The sequence below is a fragment of the Suricata suricatta genome, chromosome 6 (assembly GCF_006229205.1).
Source record: "Suricata suricatta isolate VVHF042 chromosome 6, meerkat_22Aug2017_6uvM2_HiC, whole genome shotgun sequence".
Lineage (NCBI taxonomy): Eukaryota > Metazoa > Chordata > Mammalia > Carnivora > Herpestidae > Suricata > Suricata suricatta.
This window is the reverse complement of record NC_043705.1, coordinates 69,707,197-69,732,783: the sequence shown is the minus strand read 5'-3', so window position 1 is coordinate 69,732,783 and position 25,587 is coordinate 69,707,197. Positions and strand designations below refer to the sequence as shown.

The window sequence follows — 25,587 nt, the reverse complement described above, 5'->3', positions numbered from 1 at the left end:
AAGCAGGTCATTAATCTGCAGGAAATGCTTAGTATTTTGATTGCTGTTTGCTTAATGAAGAGGTGAATAATTTAGTAAAGGATGATTACATGAATTTGAACAAAGAAAAGACTGTTTTTCTAATGTGCACAGTGGCACCCCCTAGTGAGCACACTTGTTAAAAGTAAAAAAGTAATTTAGATTTTGGAAATGCAAGGTTTTTGATAGATCTTTCATAGATTTTTATAGATCTGTCATAGCAAAAGAAAGTACCTTTTTGTAAAAAAAAAAAAAAAAAAGAGAGAGAAATAAGCCAAAATATTTTCGGAATGTGAAAAAAACCCTGATAGTTCCAGTAGCTAACTTCCTTTAGAAAGAACTATTGAAATTCTCATTTTACAATAACATGGTAAAACTTAACATTGTGACATTGAAAAGTTTTATTATAATAAAACTCTTTTCTGTTTTTGCAGGTCAGGAGAGGTTCTTTGTTTGAAATCCTTTCTTTTCCAGCAAAGACTGCTTTAGCTAGCATCATGTATGCTTCCTATGCAGCACTAATTTATTTGGTAAGTTAAGAAAACTATTACAATCTAGAAATAAATATGCTTGTTTCATGTATATTAAAGATATAGGTATATATTATAAATTCATAAACCAGGGTATTATTCTCTTAGTACACAATTTTACATTAAAAATTTACTTTCCTAAAAAAAAGGTTACCTTTCTGAGGTAAAGTCTATCCATTTCTGACCCAAGTCAATCCACCCAAAACTAATTTGTTTACATAACTAAAATTATTTTTATAAAGTTTTTTATGATTTGTTCAAAATGTTTTGGTTTTACCTTCACTTAGCCATGGTTGTTTTGTTCCAGCCATTAGGCCATGGTTGGCTAAGCTCAGTGTTCCATCTTTTAGGTCTACGATATTGGGGAATACACATATTAATGTATCTTGGATTACAAGTGCTGTAATTCATAAGTGTTCATTACAAAGTATGACAAAGGTATAAAGGACTTTATGAATTATAAGTGGTTATTTTCCTTTAATCTATGCCATTTATACTTATCTTTAAATTTTTTTTAAAAAAGTATAACACACAAAGACACAAAACTATACAGCTTGACACATTCTCACAAAATATATTAACCTGCCTATCACTCACACATTGAGAAACAAAATGTAACCATCATTCTAGAAGCCTCTTTCTTGTTCCCCTCACAAATCACTTGCCTCTTCTATAAAAGTAACCACTATTTTGACTTCTAACAACAAAGACAGTTTTGTTTAAATTGTATATAAATGAAATCATATACTATATATTTTTTAACATTTGTCTTTTTTTGTATTATTCCATTGGTCAAAATATAGATAGGTTCTATATATAGATATGTTCTATATATACATATATAGAACATATACATATTCAATATATATGCCACTAAACATTCTGTGGTTGATGTTTTATGTTATTATATAAATATAATGTTATAAAAATATATAACATATGAACTCAATATTATATAATATATAATAATATATAACATATAATTGTAATATATATTTTATATTATATACACATATTTTATATATTTTACATACATATATTGACATTATTCATTGCCATTATATATAATTATAATATATATTATATATCTAATATATAATGTAGTTATATATTTTATATTATTTATAGTTTAGGCCATTGTGAATATGGCTTCTATGAATATTCTTATACATACGCCTTGGTAAAGTTACTGGGCCACTAGAATGTGCATGTGTTCATCTCTAGCAGATACTGCCAAACAGTGGGTATTGTCATCTTTTCCAGTTTAGCTATTCTTGTGGGTATGTAGTATTATCACATTGTGGCTTTAATTTGCATTTCCTTGATTATTAATGTGATTGAGTTCCCCTTTTATGCACTAAGTGAACATTTGGATTTCCTCGTTTGTGAATTTCTGTTAAAGTCTATTTTTCTATTCTACCTTTTTATTATTGATTTGTACTTTAAAAATAGATTCTAGGAATAAATCCTCTTTTGATTATTTCTTTTATTCAATGACTTCCTTTTCACTGAAAAGGCAGGCAATTATTAATAGAGAAGAGGTAGGCTATAGGTTAAAGTAAACACAAATACTGACGTTGATCAAGACTCTTCATTTTCTGAGACTGGGGTAGAAGTGTTTAGAATGGGCACAGATAAAATTTTGCAGGTGAGGGAAGAAGAAATACATTCCTAATCTTGCATGGCATACATAGAAAATGATCATATACAGGGATAAATGAAGTTGTTTGCAGCTGAAAGTGATGGACCTCAAAATTTTATAGCTCTGGGTTGGTATATACTTGGATGCAAGTAAGAGAAAATACTTGGCAGTGCCTTCATTGATGAAGACATTTGAACATCTCAGTTAATCAGAAGTCCAGAGTTACCTGGTGCCCAGGGTTGTAAAGTGGATCTACCATGTCATCATGAACCCAGGGCCTTTCCATCTTTCTTTTCTGCTATCTTCTTTGTTGTTTTTGGTCCTTAGGTTTGTTGCCTAATGCTCAGGCATCCTATCTGTATCATTGTCCAAAGTAGGAAGAAAAGACGAAGAGTCTTCCTTTTCATACAGGAGAAAAACTTCCAAAAATCCCCTCTGATCTCCTCCTAGCAGACATACTTTATTTTGTTGGTTAGAACAGGGTCACATGACTATATAGTAACTACAGGAAAGTGAAGGGAAGCATCTGCTGTTCCCTTATTCTATAGTGGGATGCAGGCCAAGAAAGGAGGAGGCAGCGTGTACCTGGGTGGCTGTCGGTTTAGCACCGACTTAGTCTCAGGGCATGATCTCACAGTTCGTGGGTTCAAGCCCCCTGTTGGGCTCTGTGCTGACAGCTCAGAGCCTGGAGCCTGCTTTGGATCTGTATCTCTCTCTCTGTCCCTCCCCTGCTTGTACTGCCTCTAAAAGATAAATAAATATTAAAATTTTAAGAAGAAAGAAAAAAGAAAGAAAGGAAAGAAGGAGCTTTTAAAAAAGAAAAGAAAAGAAAAGATAAAAAAAGAGACAGGAGTTCAGGAAGAACTTGTCAAACTAAGGCCCTCAATCTTTTTTCCATTATCTCTTTAAGAAAATCTTCTAAGTGTTTATTGTCCGTTATGTCAGCTATAGGCATCACTTTGGTAAAATAAGTTGGTTTAGGTCTTCTCATATTTGTGGATTTTATTATTCTTGTTATTTGCCTTAAACACATGGCATCATCATCTTCATTAGTAAATTTACAGAGTAAGTTTACTGGATATAGTTCTTGGTGGTTCTCAATTTTCAAAGTTATATTTTCTCATTGTGTTTCATTTTAACACTCAAAGTACTGAATGGCTTTTTTTTTTTTTGAGGGAAAGTGGATCATGTGTTTGCCAAGAAGTCATTCATCTACTGGGTTAATAAATTCTTACCAAAATGTTAATACCCTTCGAATTGTACACATAGGTATAAGAAAGTTGAGGGCGGGGAAGTAAAAACAAAAACCTACTTTGAGATATTAACATATTTGGTGACAAATTTCATCTCCCAGAAAATGTTTCATTAAATTCAGGAGAATAAAGGAGTTTAATTAAATCAGAGAGTAAAGATGTAAGACATCTAATGAATTAGGGAGGAAAGAAAGGGAAAGCATGTCTTTATTGAAGCATACCAGGCTTTAATTTTCTTTCTAGCTTATGATGTAACATATTTAGAACAAGGAAGCAATCTCCTGATGTTTATCATGTGCCTGAAAAGGAAGTGCTTCTGTATTAGAATTAAGTATATTAATGGCTTTATGTTTTTATTGGGTTTATATTTTATTGGATTTATTACTGGAAAGTTCAGTAGCTTAAGAAGAATCTTTACTTTTCAAAAAAATTTTTTATTATTAGACAGTCTATGTTAATGCTGTGCTGAAGAAGGTAAAGAAAATTTTCCAAGAAGAAGAATCCATAAGGCAAAACAGAAAGGAGAGTGAAAACCTTAGAAAAGCTTTTTCTGAGCCTGTGTTTTCTGAGCCTACGTTTCATGAAGGTGAAATCAAAGCAAAAACTTCCAGGTCATTACTGAAGAAACCAGACAATATTTCAGATTACCCCAAACTTTCTGCCAATAAGTTGAGTAATGAGATCCAGGTTTTACATTCTGTGTTTGACCAATGCCCTGAAATCAATGAATGAGCAAATCTGAACTTAAGTATCACTGAGTGGAGCTTAAGAGTTATCTATCTAATCACATTTCAACTGACAAAACTAAGAAACTAATTTTCATATACTGAATGCTCGTCTTTAGAAAAGGGTGGGGAACTACTAAAATGCCATTCTCAAGTGTTTATATGGTAGAGAAAATAAAATGAAAAAAAAGAGAAAATAAAATGAATCTTGATGTAGAATATGTGTATGACTATGATTTTTAAAAGTTTATTTATATGTTTTGAGAGAGAGCGAGCCTGTGCACACATGTGAGTGGGTTAGGGGCAGAGAGGGAGAGAATCCCAAGCAGCCTGTGCACTATGAGCACACAGCCTAACATGAGGCTCAAACTCATGAGATGTGAGATCATGACCTGAGCCAAAAATCACGAGTCAGACGCTTAACCGACTAAGCCATGCACATTCCCCTATATAATATTTTTTAATGAACAAGAAAGTGTACCCTTTGGAGGGTATATTCATGGGTATATTCATAATAAATACATTTATGTTTTTATTAAAGATTTGTTTCAAGTATCTTTCCAATTACAGTTGGCCCTTGAACATGGGTTTTAACTATGCAAACCCACTTACATGCAGGTCTTTTTTGATATAGTACTGTAAATGTATATTCTCTTCCTTATGATTTTCTTAATATTGTCTCTATCTTACAGAATGCAGTATATGATACACAGAATATTCAAAAAATGTGTTAATTTACTATGTTATCAGTCAGGCTTCTGGTTAACAGTAGACTATTAGTAAAGTTTTGGGGGAGTCCGAAGTTATATATGGAATTTTGACTGTGTGGGATGCATTGTTCAAGGATCAACTGTATTTATCTGGAGGGAAGACATACTCTGTATCAAAATGCTACATTACTTTTTCAGAGAGGATATTTTTTTCTATATATAGGCTGCATAGTTTGAATCTGCCTGTCATCAATCCTCTTATAACTCATCTATAGGAGTTGTAAGTCACGTATATAATAAATTTATAATACAATATTGTTTACAAATCTTAAAGAAGATTTCTGTATGTGAGAATAGGATACATTTTTAATTTCCAGATATAGAAGAACAAATTTAGAACCAGAAATCAAGTTCATGTTACTCATTGTGGCCACTGGGTTCTGAGGGAGAATGCTTCTGAAACTAGCCCTGCAAATGAGGGGCCACTGTTTTGCCTACAGAAGGAACTTTGGATTCTTCCCTGTGTTTTAAATTCTGGACACGTTAAGACCTGACTGCTCATTGGAGGGCTAGCATCTAATATAATAGGGTAGGATGTACCCATCCAGTGATGGTACATTTCCTGTCCCTGGTAAATAGCTACTGCCATAAACAATATTTATAAAAAGTCCAACCCTGGCTTTTTAGTAGTCTGAAAAATGAGTAACAAGTGTTGTATTACCTCATGTTACCCATATTCCATCAGGAAAGGAAATGTAATAATATGTAGCAAAGGGCTTAAATTAGCAGACCCTTAGTGATAGGGTTTTTTTTTCCCACTTATTATTTTTATAATAACCAAGGGAAAGAGTCCAGGTGGCCCCCTTAGAATGTTAAGTATTACATTTGGAGCCATAATTCAGTCCTATGCCACTAAGAAGATTCCGGTGCTTTTGAGACAAAGTGCCAATTTTGACAAACAGCTTTTCTCACAGAATTATCTGTATTCATAATCTGTTCATCCTGGTTCTGGTCCTTCTTATTCTTATAGAAGAATATAAGATGTTGCTGAGTTTCAGATGATAAGCACCCCGAGTGTTCTAGTACAGTGTGGGCACCAGACAACCAGAATAGTGCTGGCCGTTAATAACTGGCATGCAAAAGCAGGATGGGCCAATTTAACACCAACCCTGCGTGTGAACTCAGCAGAAAGGCCTCTTAGGAAGAACATCCTGTATCTCTTCTCTGTAACATTTACATGAAACACTTAGCTCTACATACATCACAAAATTCTCAAAAAAGAAAGAACATCTTTATTTGAAAATTTCATCTAGGCATTCACAGTACTTTGGCTCACTGAATAAGAGACGTCACGCCCCTCCTGTCTGGGCAGCAGCTGTGTGTATCTTCCTTACTCTGAGCGTGTCTGCCTTGACCAGAGAGAAACCGAGCCAGGATTTATTTGGTGTTAATGTGCAGTACATGGGGATTAAGGAGGGCGCTTGTTGCGACAGGCACCAAGTGCTGTACGCAAGTGTTGAGTATGTTTCTCATTTTTAAACGAAGCATGTAAGTCAACCCCATTTTGTAGGCTTTAAAGTATAAAAAGTCTACTATATATTTGAAAATATTGAATAGTTGAGATTTAATTATTTCAGTGGATTTAAACTTTTACTTTAAAAAGGTAAGAATAATCATCAAATGGTGGAGATGGAGAGTGTGTGGAGGTATCAGTGAAGTAAGAATGGAAGAACGCTGGTAATTGTTGGAGCTGGATGATGAGAGCCTGGTACGCCATTTGGTTTGGTTTGTATATATTAGAACTTTCCCATGATGAAGTCTACTACATCACAATAAGGATCCCCCCCCATATTTCCTTATTAGATCTTATGTTTACCTTTTCTTCATTGTGGTTACTGCAAATTATTCTCACCCTTAAAATGCACATTCCAAACCTATAACCTTCAGGTTCCAATCACTCCAGAGTATTGGAAGAAAGGTATTCTATAGATCTTGATAATAATCCTTACATCATTTTGAACTGCGCAGATTTATGCGATTTTTTTTAAAGTAATAGATGTGCCTGTGTTGGGAAAATTAGTCCTCTTTGGTATCGAAGCAAAGTTATTCTAAAAATACTTTCCAAACAAACACAACCTTTTTCATTGCCATATAACTTTATCAGAAAGGACTCTGAATTACTTTGAAGTCTCCTGTGGCATAAAAATCAGAGTCACACTTAAAAGGTTCTTTAGAAAGAGTCACGTATATATTCCCCTTGTCCACTGTCACCGTATGAATCCTTTGCTTTACTCCTTTGGAGCACCACTCGGGTTTTGCTGATGGATCTCTAGGGTTTATAGACTGATACAGTCCTTCTCCTGTTGCCAAAGTTATTTTGTATTTATGCCAGGGGCAAACTATGCATGGTCGTCCATCAAACTCCTGCGGAAATAAATAAATAATTTAATAGTGTGATATTTCCAACATTCACAATAAGTCTCAGACTCAGAACAGATTCTGTTGCAGAATAACCAGGTTAAAGAACAGGCCAGCTCCTCTTTTTTCCTTCCCCTTACAACGTATTCAGCATAAGGCAGAACCTAATCTTAGCAGTCATCAAGTCCTTTTTTCATTTGATTAGAAACCCAGTGTGTTAGAACTCTATCAGAAAAATGAGTTCAAGCAACTACACCATGTGACTGAAGCTATGCCGTTATGTATAACATGTGAACTTTGCTTCCTTGACAGAATTGGGACAAGGGCATCAAGTGCTTCTAAAGGAATTTCCTCTAGTCTCTAGGAGCACATTAGCATCAAATATAAACTTAAGAGGGTTACTAACGGCATGAGTGTATACGTTAACTGAAGAGTGATTCGTGACCCAAAGTAGTCCATTCCCAGCTTGTTAACTGTCCTAAATCAGTGGTTCTTAGATTTTAAAGAGCATGGGAATCACCTGGATCTTATTTAAATTCATTCGCCCTTGGGTAGGGAGCAAGGTTCTGTGGTTCCAACAAACTCCCAGAAGATGCCAGTGCTGCTGGTCTATGCACCACACTTGGAGTAGCGAAGACTTACAGCTCTCATTATGGTCCAAAACTGAGGGAAATTCCTTCACGTGATCATCACCAGGTGCTTACCTTTTTTTTCTCTACAGCAGAAGGGCAGAAGTGCTGATACTGTACCCCCACAGAACAATCAACAAACATTCACATTTTCATAATTCATACATTCATGTTCATGATGTAAACACATGTATGTCCTTTAACATGAGGACAGGTGTGGAACTGGGTAGACATGAGGTGTAGAGAGAGTGGAACACTAAGTTTAAATATTGATTTTGTACTAGTGGGGGAGGAGAGGACGAGAGGGAGGGAAGGAGGGAGAGACATCAATTGTATGAAGTAGGAAACAAATGAGGCGGCTAGCTGCTTTGGAAGTAAGACAGTTTCCGTTCCCTCTTCAGATAAGCCTTTTTTAAATTTTGAAAATACACACATTTGCATTTTTACTACATTGTACAGGTAATATATAATCACTGAAAAAAATTAAACTGTGCAGGTCAAAGTAAAAAATGAATGTTACTTTTTATTTTAAAAATGGGGCCTCATTTGACCTATCATTCTATGGCTTGCTTTTTCTGCTCAAAAATATATCACTCACATCCCTCCATACCAATACACTAAGATCTGCCTCATTAATTTAGTTGCTGCACAGTTTTCCATAGCAGGGCTATTCATACCTTACTGAAACTGTTTCCTATTGGTAAAACATTTAGGCTGCCTTCAATTTTTCATTATGACAAATAAGGCCACAGTAAACCTCTCCTTTATATATACTTAAACATTTGTGCAATTATATCTGTAGGGTACAAATCTCAGAGTATAGTTGTTAAGTCAGAAGACAGGCATGCATACTTCTCATATTCATCTGTGAAATAGTTTTCTTTACATTGTAGGATTGTAAATTCCTAGAATATTAGCAATTATACTCAAATCATTAAAAGACAGTTCAAACTCAAATATGAATTATTTTTGCATGAGATAATGTAAATAAAAAACGTGAATTTGTAGGGAATAAAATTAATTTTACATACCTCTATATCTCCCAAATGTAAAGGTCCTCCTGAATCTGAAAAGGAATTGAATATTCCATCTAGTCACTAAGAAAAAACAAAAGCCTGAAATTTTGATAGTTTTGTGGTTAGTAAACAAATACAAGGTTTAAAAGTGAAAAGTAAACTCTTACGGTAACAGCGAATATCCATAGCATGATATTCTCCTTTGTGGTAGAAAATAACCACTTCTCTATCATGGACAACAGCTGTCATTCTTTCGGATTTTTTAATGTCATCTTCTCTGCCAACACAGACAGGAGAATATTTCTTCACTTCAGGATCTTGTTCAGAGCTATCAAGATCCATGCTAGTTGAACAAAACAAAACAAAAAGCAAGTAGTCTTCACTTAGTTTGGCTACAGAGAAAATCATTTTGTAGATGTTTGATTTCTCTAAGACTGATGGATGCTTCTTTTTTTAGCTATAGAAAGTAAAACATTCATAACCACTGGGTCCTAGTCATGATTTCAAGTTAAAAACTCTTAAAGCTTGCCAAATAGGGAAGACTCCCCACTTTGAGGCTGGACTAATATTAGATTTATTTAATGTGTAAGATGTATACTTCAAAGTCCCAAGATCCAGGGACTTAAGTTTCATTGTCCTTTTATTCCCTATCAATACCATGCTAAACAACACCCAGTTACCAGTGTTATTTTCAACCTTCTCCTGAAGGTGGGATTCTTTATTAGTCTGAACAGTCTTGGATCTCTTGGTTGATTTTGCCTGGAGTGGACAGCCAGTCTTAGAAATCAACCAGATAACTATTCTAGCTTAAGGGGATAGGTATAACCGGTACATTTCATTTTCTTAACTCAGAAACTGTCATTACTTTCCTCTGCCTTGTTTGGGAATTCAAAGAGATGGCTTTCTCTTCAATTAATTTATATATATAAGTACATACATGTACGTATACATGTATAACAGTCATAGTCTGTTAATTCCATGTGAGAAAGAAACATCAAGACACATCAGTGTCAAGGGTGTCAGCCTCTATAAGACGATTTTCCTGAGGGCCTCCCATGGTGGGGGTGGGGGGATGGTATTTAAGTTTTATTCTATGACAGTTTCTGAAAAAAAACTACATATCCTGTTTTGCCAAGAATTGCTGTACTTTTTCTTTCTTCACTCCTAACCCTGAATCTTTCTTCTTATCCCCACCCTCTTTCCATTAGTGTTGTTACCGCCAATTTTTTGGGAAATATTCCTGCTTTTCCTCTCAGGATGGAGATTGTAGTGGTCTTTATAACTCTCAAAAAGTACAAAGAACCACATATTACCTTAGGGTTGACAAAGAGCTTTCTTCCCTAGACAAGAGCATATTTTGAATCTTTACATGTAGTGAAATAAAACTCATGAAACCCAAACTGAGACCACTCAAAGGGTTTTACTTTTTACTTCTTAATAATATATTTTTGGATATTTCTTCATGGTTTCTGCCCTCTGCCTGAGAATGGGAACCTTCAACCATCCGGACAAAGTCCGGCTCCACAAGTGGCATAAGGGAAGCTCACTCCCAGATGTGGGTGGACAGAACAGAGGCTGCCAACAGCATTTGGGCATGAGATTTGGTATGCACCTGGACCATTATGTTGGAGCAGAGCTACTTCAACCCCTTTATTATAGGAAAGAAATTAAAAGTTCATGGTAACATCTAATCACAACCTACTTTTTTCTTTGGATCATGGATGGACAAATTTCTCTGTAATCTATTTAGGGAGGAATATATATCTAAAAAGTAAGCAGGCAAAATTCTCAAGAAGGGACTACTGACAGTAATCTTTAGCACAGAAGTACAAAATGAAAAGAAAAATTTCAACAATGTCTCTTTACATTCTCCTTTTGCAAAGTTTACCATTTGATAAATATTTTCTGAACATGTACTATGTGACGGGCACTTCAAAGAAGTAAAACAGATAAGGTCTCTTTCTTTTAGATATTATATTCTAGTTGGTGAAACCAACAAACAAATACCAGTAAACAAATACACAAATGAGATAATTACACACTACCATAAAAGCCATGAAGAAAATGAACTGTGTAATATGAGAGAGAAAATGGGAGTCATTTTGCAAAGAATAGGCTAGGAAGATGATTCTGAAATGACAGTTGAACTAGAACCTGAAAAATGCAAATGAACTAGACATTCTAAGAGCTGAAAGAAAAGCATTTCAGGCTGAAAGGACAACAAATATGAAAACCTGAGGAAAGGAGGCTTGGCTAATGAGGAACGGTTTGGAGGCTGGAGCGTAATGAGTGAGCTTGGTGAGACAAACAGGAGCCGGGTGGTGCAGTGCTGTGTGAGGATTTTATTCTAAGAGCAAAGGGAAAGTGTTAAAGGGTATAAAGCAGGAAAAGGTGACATGATCTGTTTTTAAAAGAATGCCCTAGCTGTGTGGACAATAGATTGTAGCCAAACAAGAGTGGAAACAATAGATATAAGAAAGCTATTGCAGTGATCCACAGGAGAATATGGTGCTTTGGACCAGTTGATTTTGTGGGGGTGAAAAAGTAACAACAACAACACAACAGTAGCAGCAGCCACAATTACACTGTGCTAATTAAATGTCAGGTACTATTTTAATAAGACTTTACATTTACTTAACTCATTTACTCTCTTAACATGTTACTATAAAAAGGTATTATTTTAATTGTACAGTGAGGAAACTGAGGGAGACCAGAGAGGTTGGGCTCATGAACTGGAGTAAAGGAGCTACAGAAAAATAATTAAGAGTAGGTGTCAGGTTTTAGTTTTGTGCAACCAGGGAGATTGTAACTGTGATAGGGAAGACTGAAAATGGAATGGTTTTCCAGGAATGTAAAATCAAGAACTAGCTACATTTTGCACATACTGAGTTTCGGGTAACTAAGAGACATCTAGACAGAGATATCAAGTCTACAGTTGGATACATGAAACTAGAGTTGAGAATCACTAGAAAGAGAAATTCGAGATTTGACAAGTTACAGAATTCAAAGGAGTAAGTTGGAGAGGGAGTGTAGATAGGTCTAATACAATTCCTTAGGCACATTAACAGTTAAAGATCAGGTGGAAGAGAGCCCAAAGAGGCAAGACTACTACGTGTCCAATCTACTGTTAATCAAATGACATTCAGTTGGTGCTTTTCTGTCCTACATTCTCCTCAAATGCAGGTAAGTGGTAACCCAGCAAGAAGGCAGGCAATGAGGTAAAATCCATTCTAAAGCTGGCCACTTCTATGTGTATTTACACAATACATGCAGAAAATATGGACTTCCTCGAAAACTGTCCCGAAAGGTTGTTTCTTTAATTAAGGGTTGGGCCTACTTTTCTTCTTGTAGTTTTCCTTACTTCCTTAAGCTCCATTCTCCTAGAAATCAAATAGTGGTTTACATCCAAGTAAGACTTTACATCCAGAATTATTATTACTAATTTTTTTCCTAGTATTTTTAAAGTTTGTCTCCTATTAGATTCTTAAATATCCTTTTGACCAGATATAGAAATTGAAAGATGAGAAAAATAAGAAAAATTTCAATATTGTTCATATTGACACTGGCTCAAGGGTCAACTCTGCATAGATCTGATCTAGCCCTTGAGTCAAAATAATGATTTATATATACATCACTGTATGACACCTAGGAGCTATTATTTTTGACATTCAAAATTAAGCACACAATCAGCCTTAAAAGTGGCTTATATGTTCATGTTTAATCCAAAACGAGTCTTTAGTAATAATGTCTCAATAGATGTTTATGTTGACATAAGCCTTCAAAAACAAAATGTAACAAACACTCTACAGGTTGTGGCAAGACTAGGTTTTACTCAACATTTCCAATTTCAGGTCCATTTCATTATTTTATAAATTTCATCAGACTGGGAAACTAGGAAAAGCGCCAGAGAACTTGAGAGGTATCCAACTCTGCCTTATACAAGATAAGGAATTACACATAAAAAAGGAAGTAAATCAAAGTGATGGCCCATGAGAGTTGTGGAGACCCAGATGCTGTTAAACATTAGGAAGGCTGCCATGGAATGCCCATGGTATTAAACAGAATACAGTTGCCTATAATTTAAGGCATTTAACAAAATTCTAAATCACATGTCAACTTCACTTATTCTAATTTTAGGAAGATGACTGATCCTTCCTAATCCTTTTTCTCTTCAAATACAGTAAAATTGTCATAGTCAAAGGAAGTTCTACAAAATGATGATGTACCTTTCTCTGAGAACAGGAAACGGCCATTTTGATTTCACTCAAGTCTTAGGTTAACATTTTACATATTCATGCATATATGGAACTTCTTTAAAAAGGGCACTTGGAGCTTGATAAATCTAGCTTAGAATGGTTATAAACCTTAGACCCAATCCCCTTCCAACAAAAGGGAATATGTGTCTTATGGCAGCACCCAGAGGCTCCAGGCTTTCTGATGGCTTCTCTAAATATTTATTTAATCATGTGTGACTGATTGGAAGTCTGGAAATATTGGGAGAAAAAGAGCATGGATCATTTAAAAAGTAAGTTTGTAAAACAAGTTATTTAAAAGTAAAAATCGCTATGTGGATTCGTTAGGAGAGAGCCTTGAAAGAAGGACTTCACAGGCTACTATTTTGAGAAGGGTAATTCTGAGCCATAAGGCAGACACTAGGTATTTCATAAGCCTGGGCTCCAAAACCGAGGTATAGGATGAGGGATGTTTGTGTGTGTGTATGTGTATTGATGAGGAGAGGCAGGAAGGAGCTTTGAATTCAACATACAAAGGAAATCACTGCACAAATGAATCTTGGGAAATTACAGAAATGTCAAGTTGGTACTCTAAAATTTGCACTGTTAATTCTTGATCTAATTAACCTAATTACTTTTTAGATGATGGAAAAAATAACATATGCTATCTTAAAAAATTATTCCACAATAAGTAAATCAGACTAAGAAAGACAAATACCACGTGATTTCACTCAAATGAATAAACAGAATCAGACCTATAAACACAGAGAACTGATGGTTGTCAAAAGGAAGGGGGTTAGGAAACGGCAGAATTGGTAAAGGGGAGTGGGAGATTCAGACCTCCAGTTATGGAATGAATAAGTCATGAGAATAAAGGCCCAGCATAGAGAATACAGCCAGTAATATTGTAATAGTGGTGTACGGTGACAGATGGTAGCTATACTTGTGGTGAGCACAGCCTAACATATAGAGAAGCTGAATCATTGTGTTGTACACCTGAAACTAATGCAACATTGTCAACTATACTCAAACTAAAAAATTAACAATTATTTCACAATTAAAAAAATAGTATTTTTAAGAAAAGGCAATGAGGGCCATGCCATAATTTTCTGGATTAGCTGTGGCTGACAGAAGGCTGGATTACCACATCCCTAAACAATTATATTGTTTTGCTTGATATTGGCAGGTACCCAAAGTATACAAATTGCTCAGGTGGTAGTATTTACTCCATAGTATTGGGCGGATGTGCAGCCTTTATCACATTTTGTGACAGAACAGAGGGGCAATAAAGATAAGAAAAAAAGGGAACAGATGAACTGAAATAGGCTGGGAGAAAAAAAGAAATATGGAATTTGCAACACATATAACCAACAAAGGATTACGATTCAGAAAATATGAAGGACTTCTATAAATCAGTAAAGTGAAAACACACACACACACACACACACACAGAAAAATGGGCAAAAGACATAAATACTTCATAGATGATTAAGTCTAAATGGCCAGTGATTACATGTAAAGATGTTTGACTTCATCAAAAGGAAAAAGTTTAAGAAATGCAAAGTCACAAATGGGATACTATTTTCTATCCAATTGAGTGGCAAAAATTATAGCAAGTATTGGTGAAGATATGGAGAAACTGACAGTGATGACATCAAGTAGTGCTACCATAATCTGGCATGACTGTAATCCCTCTTTAAGTACATTCCAGAGAAGCATGCACAGGTACAGTAGGCGACACTCACAGGAACGGTTATAACAGCAAAAGGCGGGGAAAAAACTCAAAATGGATCAACAGTAGAATGGAGAATTTTCACGTTCATTCAATGGAATGCAATGTAGCAGTAAAAAATGTCTAGGTGCATCAAGTTGGATTAATTTCAAAAATATAACTTTAAAGAAAAAAAATGTTTTAAAGATTTGGAGTATGCTTCTATTTTTACCAAGTGCAAAATCAGGCAAAACAAAACATTACTGATGGATACATGTAGATAGGGTAAATTTATAAAGAAAGGCAAGGGGATAGGAAACACAAAATTTCTTAAATGCCTGAAAGTTTAACATTCAGTCTTATATTTAAAATTACTCTTTTAACCTATAAGTTGTATCCTACTTTATATTTATGTAACAAGTGATCCAAAAACCAAGAAAAGGGAAGTAAAATGGCATTTTCTATCCTCAGAAAACGTGCCTCTGCATGTTTGCATAGATCATGAAGGGACTATTTGAGAATTTTGTTCAGCATATGTAAAAACTTGGCACTAGAAGGGGAAATGAGTATTTAGTTTTCTTTTTCCAGGCAAAAAGCTAGAAAAGAAATGCTAGTATCCCCAAGTAAAATCTATGAAATGTGCAGTAGCACCAAAAGTTAGTTAAGTTCTCTTCCAAATAAACGAGAACCAAATACAATCCTTCCTCAAATTTCAGTCTCTTCAAACATACAGTCTTGCACCCCAACCAAGGAAAACTGTAGTGAACTTTGCACGAGCTGATAAGAAATGAGCAGAGAACACTGGGCTAAATGATAAAGGTTTCAAAGAATTAGGATTATAGTCTTGCTTTCTGCTTACAAAAGTTTTATCATACCCTTCAAATAATGGTCATATTTTTTTATGATACCTAGCAATATTTATAATTAACACCCACATTATTCTTAAATATTGTGAATATCATGGTCCTTTCAGACAATAAGAGTCAATGTATTCACCTTAGTTACTACTACTCTGATGCACTATTCATATGCTCCCACATATTTCCTTAATTTAAGTCTACTTTAAGATAGCAGAATCATAACCAAATAAAAAGAAAGTGAAAAATTAACTGGTCTGTGCTGTTTGTGGGCTAGATCAAGAAAAGTTATTTCTGAAAAATTTAGCCCTTTTGTTCCATTTTCCTTCTCAAGCAGTATTTTTTGGCCTGTGCCTAAAATAGGTTTCTAAAGGTGCTAAGACCATATAAAATTACAGATTAGTTAAATAGATGCTCAGTCTCTATTAGATACCTTTCCAGCATAAGGAATCCAGTCAGGTTGAATTAAAAAATAATGTTTCCATAAGACACTGGAAACAAAAGAGACATGAAATTAAAGGAACTTACTTGTTATTCCTCTTGATCTCTTACAAAGGTGCTTTTACTAAGTCTGGGGCCTTGGCCTACACATTATCAGAATGCATGGCTCCAGGGTGACACCCTTGTTTTTAGGTTCAGAGAAGAGACCAACCTTAGATAGCAGCTTTGTATCTCTTTGGATGGCAGCATATTACAGATAAAACTAGTTATCCTTCAGTGAGTGCCAACCACTTGGACTATTTGCATACAGGAGTTTATTAACCCTCCCAAAACCTCCAAGGGGTAAATAGTATACCTATTTTACAGATGAGGAAACTAAGGGTAAAAGATCCTCTTTAACAAAAGGTTTCCTAAACCCAAAGTAGCAGTCAAGATTCAAACCTACATCTTCTGAGTCTAAATTTGGTGAACACAGTATATAAATCTTAACATTTCATCTAAGCAGCATCCATGGGTTTATAAAAACATGTGACCTGCAAGTAAACTGTCTTAAAGGTACAAAGCCTTTTAGTAGATATCTGTGTATGTATATATACATATGTGTATCACCAAACACGGTTCTGAACTTTTTTTTAAATTTAGGAAACTAATGTGCAAGAGTCGCGTCAACAAATGTTTAAAACGGAATAGTTCCCTAATGATTTAATAAAGTCACATAGCTGCTCTGAATTTGCTACCATCCTCCCTGCTGCTAGAGATGTGATCACCAGGTGAGTTCACCTGGGTTTGAATCCTGGCTCTGCGTGATTTGGGGCAAGTTGCTTCATTTCCCTGTGCTGCAGTTTGCACGTCTGTAAGATCTGCCACATAGGGATGTAGTGAGGAATGCTCACTATAAATCAATTGTTTTAGAGCAGGACCCGACCATGGGAAACTATGTTAGCTGTCATCTCTAAGGCCCTTCCAGTTCTGACAACTTAATGCACGACTTTAAAGCTGTATTTAACACCTTAGTAAAGACCATCTACGATAGTTAGACACACAGGCACTCAGGAACCCACGGCACTGTCCACACGTGGCCGTCCAGATGTGCTGGACTCTTGCACCTACAAGTCTCAGGAAATGAGTAACTACTACGGCCTGGGCTGCAAAAACCCTGGAGCAGATTTAGTGTACACAGATGCCAAGAAAACTAGTTAAAAACGCCCCGCCAGCCCCACCCAGGCGCAGGTCTCGAGTGGGCCCAGACTCTAAGGTGAACAAGCTAGGCGGGCCTCGCTGTGACTGGGCGGAAGTCAGCCCGGAGATTAACGATTAACGACCCTGAACCGACAACTGGCAGAGCCAGAGCTCTCAGAAAGGCCGGGGGCACAGGCCGGACGAGTGGAGCGGCCGCCGCCGCCGCCGCCGCCGGAAGCCAGACCTCAGCTCGGCAGCCCAGCCGGAAACAGCGGCGCTCGCGAGCCCCGCCCAACCCCGCCGCGAGAACTGAACTTACCTTTAGTCCCACGCTCCGCCTCCGCAAGTCCAGCCAGCCGCCGAGTCCGCGTGACTCTACTGAGCGAGCCGGAGGTCGAGCACGGCTCGGAGCTTCCGCGGGGCGGGGCTACGCCGCCCACGTGACCCGAGAGAGTCTGCGGTCCGAGACCGCCTCAGAGGCACAGCAGGCTGAAGATCCCATCACCGCTGATTGAGGTCAACCGCGCTCTGCCGGGTCTTGCAGACTGACAGTCATGAAAAGTGTGCTTGACAACCGTAGGTGGCATCTATTTATTTTAAAATGTGTGTTAATCTCACTACATTTACCCACGTTTTAAATGCACCCACCGATCTCACTCTCAGGAATTTACCTTATTAAATATTTACAAAAGCTCATCAGGGTGAATATAATACACGTGTAAGGATGCTCACTGCAACGGAAGAATTACAAATAGCTAAAGTGATCAGCAAGAAGGGAATGATGGTTAAATAAAATACAGTGTAGACCTGTGAATTACTTTGTAGTCATATACCCGAAGAGCAGATTTCATGAATGTAATGAATATTATAAAGGAAAGGATACAATATATAATTTTTAGTGTAAATAAAAATAATTCTTCATGATACAAATAGATACGTATGTACATAAGTTTTTTATTTAAAAAATTTTTTTAAATCTTAACAATGGTTGCATTGGAAGTGGTAGATGGTTTTTCACTTTAAGTTTTTGAACTTTGCTACTTTTTCTCTGTGTACTTTCTGAATTTAAAAACAAACAAGAAACAACACCTCCCACTTGTGTTCAAAGCTGGAAGCTAGTTAGTTGAGTCTGACATGTTTTTTAAAGTGTCCTAGACTATGTTCTAATACAGTGGTTCTTAACTTGGGCTATACCTTAGAGTCACCTGCGAGTTTTAGACAGTCACATGCCCAGACCAGTGAAACTTGGGGTGGTAGGAGGGTTCATATATTTTTTCTAACTTCCCAAGTGATTCCAATATCACCTCAAGGTTGAAAACCATGATCTGTATTTAATGTCCTGAATACTGTCTCAGATCATAGAGGGATCCGGTGGGTCTGAGGCAGCTGAAATGCAGTGCCTTGTCCGTCTACTTCAATTTTTCTATAAGCCTCAACATATAAAAGACTGAGAATCCCAGAATAATGAATTTGCCTCCAATGCTAGTTTCTATTCTGTTCAGAATAGTTTTAGGATGATAGTAATATTTTATGGGATAATTTCCCTTTTGACCATTTATTTCACTGATCCAAGCAAAAACTAACCATCTAGTTTTGATGAACTGCTTTACCAAAGTGAAAATATATTTTGACGTCTATAATGTATATTATCTCTTAGCCATTCCAAATTATTTTATGGCACATGGAGGGTGTTAGTCTTCAGCTTGTGTGATGAAAGGACTGAATAAGGTTTCCTGTTTCTAATGGAAAGTCCTTCTTTTTTGCCTTGGCATAATCTGGGCAGCAAAATAAGACACATCTTAGATTCATTGACCTTAAATCTGATTTCGAATATATGGAAGACCTCAGTAGTTATGCACACATACGTATGTAGGGAGAGAGAGAAATGGAAACTTTCTTTTATTTCTATATAAAATATTAATGGGGTTAATCATGTAATAATATGAAATGCTTGGAAAACTTTAGTGGGAATGTGGGGATACTTTCTACCTTCTTACACCTTGGAACCAATCTACATCTTCCCCTACAATCTTCCTCCATTTGTTCTTTCATCCTTTCCTTTCCTACTATTGACACCTAGTGGTAGCCCTGGCATTAGTTTTGTTACCTACCACGGAAAACTCCAGCTTTTCCTTTGTGAACTTGCTCATCAATATCTTGGTCTAAAAATAGTTGTTGTTTTTTTTAATGTTTATTTTTGAGAGAGAGAGAGCATGTGGGAATGGGGGAAGGGCAGAGAGAGAAGGGGATGGAGGACTTGAAGCAGGCCAATGCGGGGCTCAAACTCATGAACCAATAGATCATGACCTGAGCTGAAGTTGGATGTTTAAGTGACTGAGCCATCCAGGAGCCCTACACATAGTTTTAAATGTCTCTTCTTACCTTTGTGAGCCCCTCTTCTTTGCTCTGAGCATCAGGCTGTTTCTAGGCTGGCTTTTCCAGAAATAAGCCCTTCGCCTCAGAGAAGTTCAAAAACTGCCTTCAATCCCAAACCATAATCTATTTTGTGAATAATGAAGACATAGCATGCTGATAGTTTCACTGTAAGGCCATTTGAGGAGTATCAACCAATCAGGATTTCCTATTCTTTCAAACCAGAAAAGGGTGATAACATTGCCCTTACAAGGCCATTGTGATTCAGATAAGAGAAAGCGTGGCTTCAATACAACATAGCTGCTCATAACTCCTTAGTGAAAGTTTGTTGTGGACATCTGTGTGACATTCCTACCTGGATATTGTGGCAGAAGCAGTGGTGTTCACCAAACATCCCATCCACTACCCCACATTTCCACCCTGCTTACAGCTGATTGAGGCCTCGTGTCCCTCCTAGATCGAAGCATAGAAGAGTTCTTACTCCACCTCTCCACCTCCACTGACCTGGGTCCCTGAGTGACCATATGACACAGAGACCACCCATCAACCCTCCCTCACTCCCTTCCACCAGGCCTTGAAAGATACGTAACTCAAGTGAGAAATAAGCTGTTGTGTTAAACCACTGAAATTCTAAGGTTGTTTATGATTGCACCAAAGCATAATTTAACATCTCATAGCTATCTTCAGTTTTATATGTTCAAGTTTGAAATATTAATTTTATCCTATAAACCTGTACTTCCTTTTCCCCTCTATCTGTTTAAGTGAAAGCCCTGTTCATCCACGTGTTTAAGGTAGAAACCTGGATGCCATAATCACATCTCCCCTTTTCTTCTCCTGTACAGAAAAGAGTTAACATAGCTGACCTAAGACTGCTATCCTTAGAAAGCTCTGCTTGTAAGGTTGGCTCCTGGCTGACATCTGGGAATGTGGCTGGTAAATAGTTCTTTATACTGAAATAAGATTTTCCTAAATAGTAAAGATGCTTCACTGTGCCTAAACTGTTTGCACAAACAATATGGGTTATGCTGACCACGACCTGCTTTCCTTCTGAGGGTCCAAAACTTTGGTACATGCTAGACAGAAGTGCTTACATGACCAGCCTCCAATAAAAAAACCTTTGAGGGGGTGCCTGGGTGGCTCAGTCGGTTAAGCCTCCGACTTCGGCTCAGGTCAGATCTCACGTTCGTGGGTTCGAGCCCTGCGTCAGGCTCTGTGCTGACGGCTAGCTCAGAGACTGGAGCCTGTTTCAGATTCTGTGTCTCCCTCTCTCTCTGACCCTCCCCCTCTCATGCTCTGTCTCTTCTGTATCAAAAATAAATAAAGCATTAAAAAAAAAAACTTTTGGGTGCTGAGCCTTGAATGAGCTTCCTTGGGCAGAAATATTGCACACCTGTTTCTGAATTTTCATTGCTGGCAGAAGTCAACTTTGTGTTATCCCTCCCCAGAGGGAGAGACCATAAGGAAGCCTGCACCTGGATTCTTCCATTTTCCACCTGTGTCCTTTTCCTTTTATCATCCAGCGGTGTATCCTTACAATATTACTCTAGCAATCTTAGCATGAGAAGAGCTATATAATGAGTTCCAGAATTCCTTCTAGTGAGTCCCCAAACATAGTGTGGCCTTAGGACCCCCTGTGCTATCCACCCATATCTAATCCAGCACTCAGTCCTGTCAATTCTACGTCCTAAAGTGTATTTCAAATTACTTTTTTTAAATTTGTTGTCACCACTCTGGAAGGTGCCATCATCTTTTATTTGTATTGGACATTAAGAGGACTCAATAAAAACCACTTTTTTCCCCTGCCTGAATTTGGAACCGACTGAGAGATATAGTAAGAGATGAAAGTGTAAACTGTATTTAATAATAAAAATCTAGATTGGGGTAGCTTAAATGTACAGCCAAATGGATTAACATCGCCTTAATTAAATTTATGTGCCCAAATTGCTGCCCTCTCCCTTCGAGCTGTCCATCTTGAGAGGATGGACCACATTGTACACTCTGTAGGCACACATTTGTAGAAAGGAAAAGGGAGGTACTGAACTAAGCATGCAGAAAAAGGGAGTGAAGGGCGCCTGGGTGGCTCAGACCATTAGGCACCTGACTTCAGCTCAGACTCTGTGGATTTGAGCCCCGCATTGGGCTTGGTGCTGAACATTTGCTCAGAGCCTGGAGCCTGCTTAAGATTCTGTGTCTCCTTCTCTCTCTGTCCCTCCTCCGTTTGTGCTCTGTCTCACTCTGTCTCTCAAAAATAAATAAATGTAAAAAAATTTTTTTAAAAGGGAGTGGAGGTTGCAGATTTTAAAGATTTCTTGTTCAGTCTGAATTTTATCTTCCAAATGGAACTCCCATGTCCTGGGCATCCAACAAATGATACGCATGCTAACCCTAAGTAGGCAGTACAGAAGGGACTGTGGTCAGCGAACATGACATTGTCTGCAGTGAGCCTCAAGTAAAACACTGGCCATTATACCAAGCCAAGCTAAGCAAATAGGCACAGCCCAAAGAACCTTCAGTGATGTGAGCCTCAAAGTGCAAGCTGTTGCTCCTTGACCTTGAAGCATGTTTGGAACATATTCATTTCACTACATTCATGCTCAGTAAAGGTAGGAAGGCCAAAAAGACCTCAAAAAACAGGTATAGCTAAAGCAAGGATTAAATTGCAGGAAAAATGCCTTTTGGTACATTTGCCTTTCAGACAGTACTGCATAGATCATTTGCTACAATTAGAGATAGTGAAGTTAATGAAACATAAGCTTCAGGTCCCCTCATATGTGTGGGTCCTTTCCAAGGTCCAGAGTAACCCTACTAATGTGTTCATATGGCCATCCTTTATATTCTTTTAATATAATTTGAAAGCCTTCAAAATTACAGAAAAATAGTACAGGGAACTCTATCCCAACAGCCATTTAAGAGTATGTTGCTAATCTGATGTCACATCAGTTTTTCATGTTTTAGTATGTATTTCCTGCAAACAGACATTCTTCTACATGACTGCAATACAACCCTTAAAATCAGGAATTTAACATTGACATGTTTCTACCATGAATCCTCAAATCCAATTCGAAATCAACTTGCACTTAGTTGTGATGTCTGTTTATCTTCCTTGTATGGGCCAGTATTTCAGTCCTTCACCAACATTCATGACATTCGCATTTTTAAAGATTATAGGCTTCCTGTCACAGTCAGGTCCTTCAGCCATTTTGAGTTAATTTTTGTGTATGGTGTAAGAAAGTGGTCTAGTTTCATTCTTCTGCATGTTGCTGTCCAGTTCTCCCAGCACCAACTGCTAAAGAGGCAGTCTTTTTTCCACTGCATACTCTTTCCTACTTTGTCAAAAATTAATTGGCCGTACATTTGTGGGCCCAGTTCTGGGTTCTCTATTCTATTCCATGGGTCTACGTGTCTGTTTTTGTTCCAATACAAAACAGCTTTGATGATGACAGCTTTGTAGCAGAGGTTAAAGTCTGGGAATGTGATGCCTCCCGTTTTGGTTTTCTTCTTCAATATAACTTTGGCTGTTCGGGGTCTTTTGTGGTTCCATAGGAATTTGAGGATAGTTTGTTCTAGCTTTGAGAAGAATGTTGGTGCAATTTTGATGGGAATTGCATTGAATGTGTAGATTGCTTTGGGTAGTAATGACATTTTCACAATGTTTATTCTTCCGATCCATGAACAGGGAATGTTTTTCCATTTCTTGGTGTCTTCTTCAATCTCTTAGAAAGATTATTTTCAAATGCAAATATGTTTTACGCTCAAGTCTGTTTTTTGGCTCTTTTAGGAATAAAGTATAATTAATGTAAGCATTAGTGATTTTGTTCACACACACACAAGCTTAATCATCCATTTCCTGTATAAAAGGTAGCTACTTTTTTGCATGGACCTCAAGTATATTGTAGTATAGAGGTGGAATTTAAGGAAAGGTATTAAGCAGGCTGTGTTTTAGCTTATGGGCAAGTAATAAATTGTATCATGTATCTTGAATGTATCATAGGTAAGCTGCTATATAATGATCGCCACTTCAGATAGCTGTGAAATTAGGTGATTAACGAGTTGTTACATAACCTTCTAATTTCTGTGTAAGTCTAATTACATGAAATAGAAGTTGGGGTTTTGATTTTTTACTTTGCTTTCCTGTTTGGAGTGTAATTGTAACTACTGTAGTGTAAATGATGGAAAATAATTGCATATGTTAAAAAAAATAAATAAACAGAAAAAAATAAAGATTATAGGCTATATATTTTATAGAATGTTCCCTAACCAAGGTTTGTCTGACATCTCTCTATGATGAGATTGAGATTATACATGCTTGGCAGGAACTTCACATAGCCCCTGCAGGGCTGTACTTTTGTTCCTTTCTCACTCAGCTTGAGCCAGACTCACTACACTACCATGTTGCCATCTACCCCACTGGGACTCTGTCACTTCTCTCTAAGCCAGTGCATGTCCCCCTCAGTCCCCTAGCCAGTATAGATGTCTCTCTACCCTGCTCTGTCCCTCCCTACTGGCGTTAGGACTGAATTGTTCATGAAGGACAGAGAAGAAAGAAAGGAATAATTGTCATATGTTTTTGTAAAAATGTGCAAAAGTAATATGATTTAGCTGCAGTGGATTAAAGCCATTGTCTCTTTTCCCTCTGTCACACAGGCATTTTGGGGATTTGGCTAAGAGGCATTTGTATTGGAAATACATTTAGTTTGTGTTTGGTGGGATATATTTATATGGTTTGCAGCCAACCATGGTGTATAGTTAAGTTTCTGTTGGCTGTCTCAATGTAAATACAGCCTCCAGATATACTCCTGGTGCCCGCTGTGATGGCCCTCCTTCTATGCTAGATGCAGGCTGCGGTTCTATCAAAATGTGAATATGGGCTTGGTGTCTGGCACAGGGAATCTGGAAGTCTTGGAGGAGAAATAAGACTTGAACAGATAGAGCTAGAAACTATTCTTTGGAAAATTTTGTCTTATCATTACATTTTTAGTAAACTTGTAAGCCCAGGATTCTGTTCTCATAGATAGTACACATGGGATATGCTCAATAATGCATTATAAAAACTATAAATTCATATCTCTTTCTTGATGGGAAGCATATGAAATAGAATTTATAATAATTTCTCTAAGTACACAAACCTGTACTAGGATTACTATTTGTTTTATGCTCTCTGTCAATTAAAAAAAGATTGTGCTATACAAAAGATCATTATAGCTCTAGTCTCTTTATGTAAAATGTTTTAAAATTTTTATCATGTGAACAGATGAGTAAAGAGTAGGGATCCAAAACTTGGAGGCAGAAACTATGCTAGTGGTATGTTTAGCAATTAATAAATGCCTGCTATTCTGTTAGGTTTTTCGTATTTGTATCTTTTGTGATTATATGCCCATTCTGAATATTTACTTTAATACCTAATTATTTATTATTTTGTATTATTTTTCTTAAAAAGAGCCTCCCCCTCCCACCCACTATGATCTGGATCTACCCTGAGCTACATTTAAACTGCAAGGTGGCTGAGCTCTGGGCCCACTACAGAGCGCTAATGAGTATCTCGCTGGAAATTGTCCATGACGGCGTGGGCAGGCAGCAGTGCCTGGGCTGCTCCCAGTTCCATTTGCATTCTGGTCCAGAAAGAGAAGCATGGGAGAACTAGCCTTGGATTCGTGTAGATGTCACATGCTCAGAGTCACTCCACACCATCTCTTTGAGTCCAGATGGTGCTGGAGAAAGCATACCTAGAGGCAGATTGCTTAGCCAGTCACTGAAAGCAGACACTGAGGCACAGGACTGAAAATACAAGAGAGCCCCATGGCACGACATAGAGGCCCTGTTCCATTGGTAGGAAGACTCAGAATGGAAATGGCC

The 25,587-nt window shown here is 37.2% G+C and overlaps 2 protein-coding genes across 4 annotated transcripts in view; one reads left to right on the top strand and one right to left on the bottom strand.

The window, feature by feature from the left end:
* The window catches only part of SPATA9 (spermatogenesis associated 9), a 32,424-nt gene extending 28,037 nt beyond the window's left edge, over positions 1-4,387 (top strand). For both annotated transcript variants that reach the window (XM_029942626.1, XM_029942625.1), the window contains exons 4-5: positions 453-548; positions 3,888-4,387. In XM_029942626.1, coding sequence (XP_029798486.1) covers positions 453-548; positions 3,888-4,175 — 384 coding nt within the window. In that variant the 3' untranslated portion in view covers positions 4,176-4,387. The remainder of the gene's footprint in view (positions 1-452; positions 549-3,887) is intronic.
* On the bottom strand, positions 3,350-17,762 carry RFESD (Rieske Fe-S domain containing). 2 transcript variants are annotated; one of them, XM_029942628.1, is made up of 4 exons: positions 17,681-17,762; positions 9,109-9,284; positions 8,957-8,991; positions 3,350-7,302 (listed from the first exon to the last, which is right to left on the bottom strand). In XM_029942628.1, the coding sequence occupies exons 2-4, from the start codon at positions 9,281-9,283 to the stop codon at positions 7,039-7,041; spliced, it is 474 nt and encodes a 157-aa protein (XP_029798488.1). In that variant the 5' UTR covers position 9,284; positions 17,681-17,762; the 3' UTR covers positions 3,350-7,038. The 2 variants fall into 2 exon arrangements, with proteins under 2 accessions (XP_029798488.1, XP_029798487.1); XM_029942627.1 differs by lacking the exon at positions 17,681-17,762 and adding an exon at positions 16,175-16,499.
* Between the last annotated feature and the right edge of the window lie 7,825 nt (positions 17,763-25,587).

Excerpts from the sequence above, each read along its gene's own strand:
- RFESD (XM_029942627.1), bottom strand. Across the intron at positions 8,992-9,108 it reads TATGGATATTCGCTGTTACC|ATTCAGGAGGACCTTTACAT; the intron begins GTAAGAGTTTAC and ends ATTCCTTTTCAG. Across the intron at positions 7,303-8,956 it reads TACATTTGGGAGATATAGAG|GAGTTTGATGGACGACCATG; the intron begins GTATGTAAAATT and ends TTATTTCCGCAG.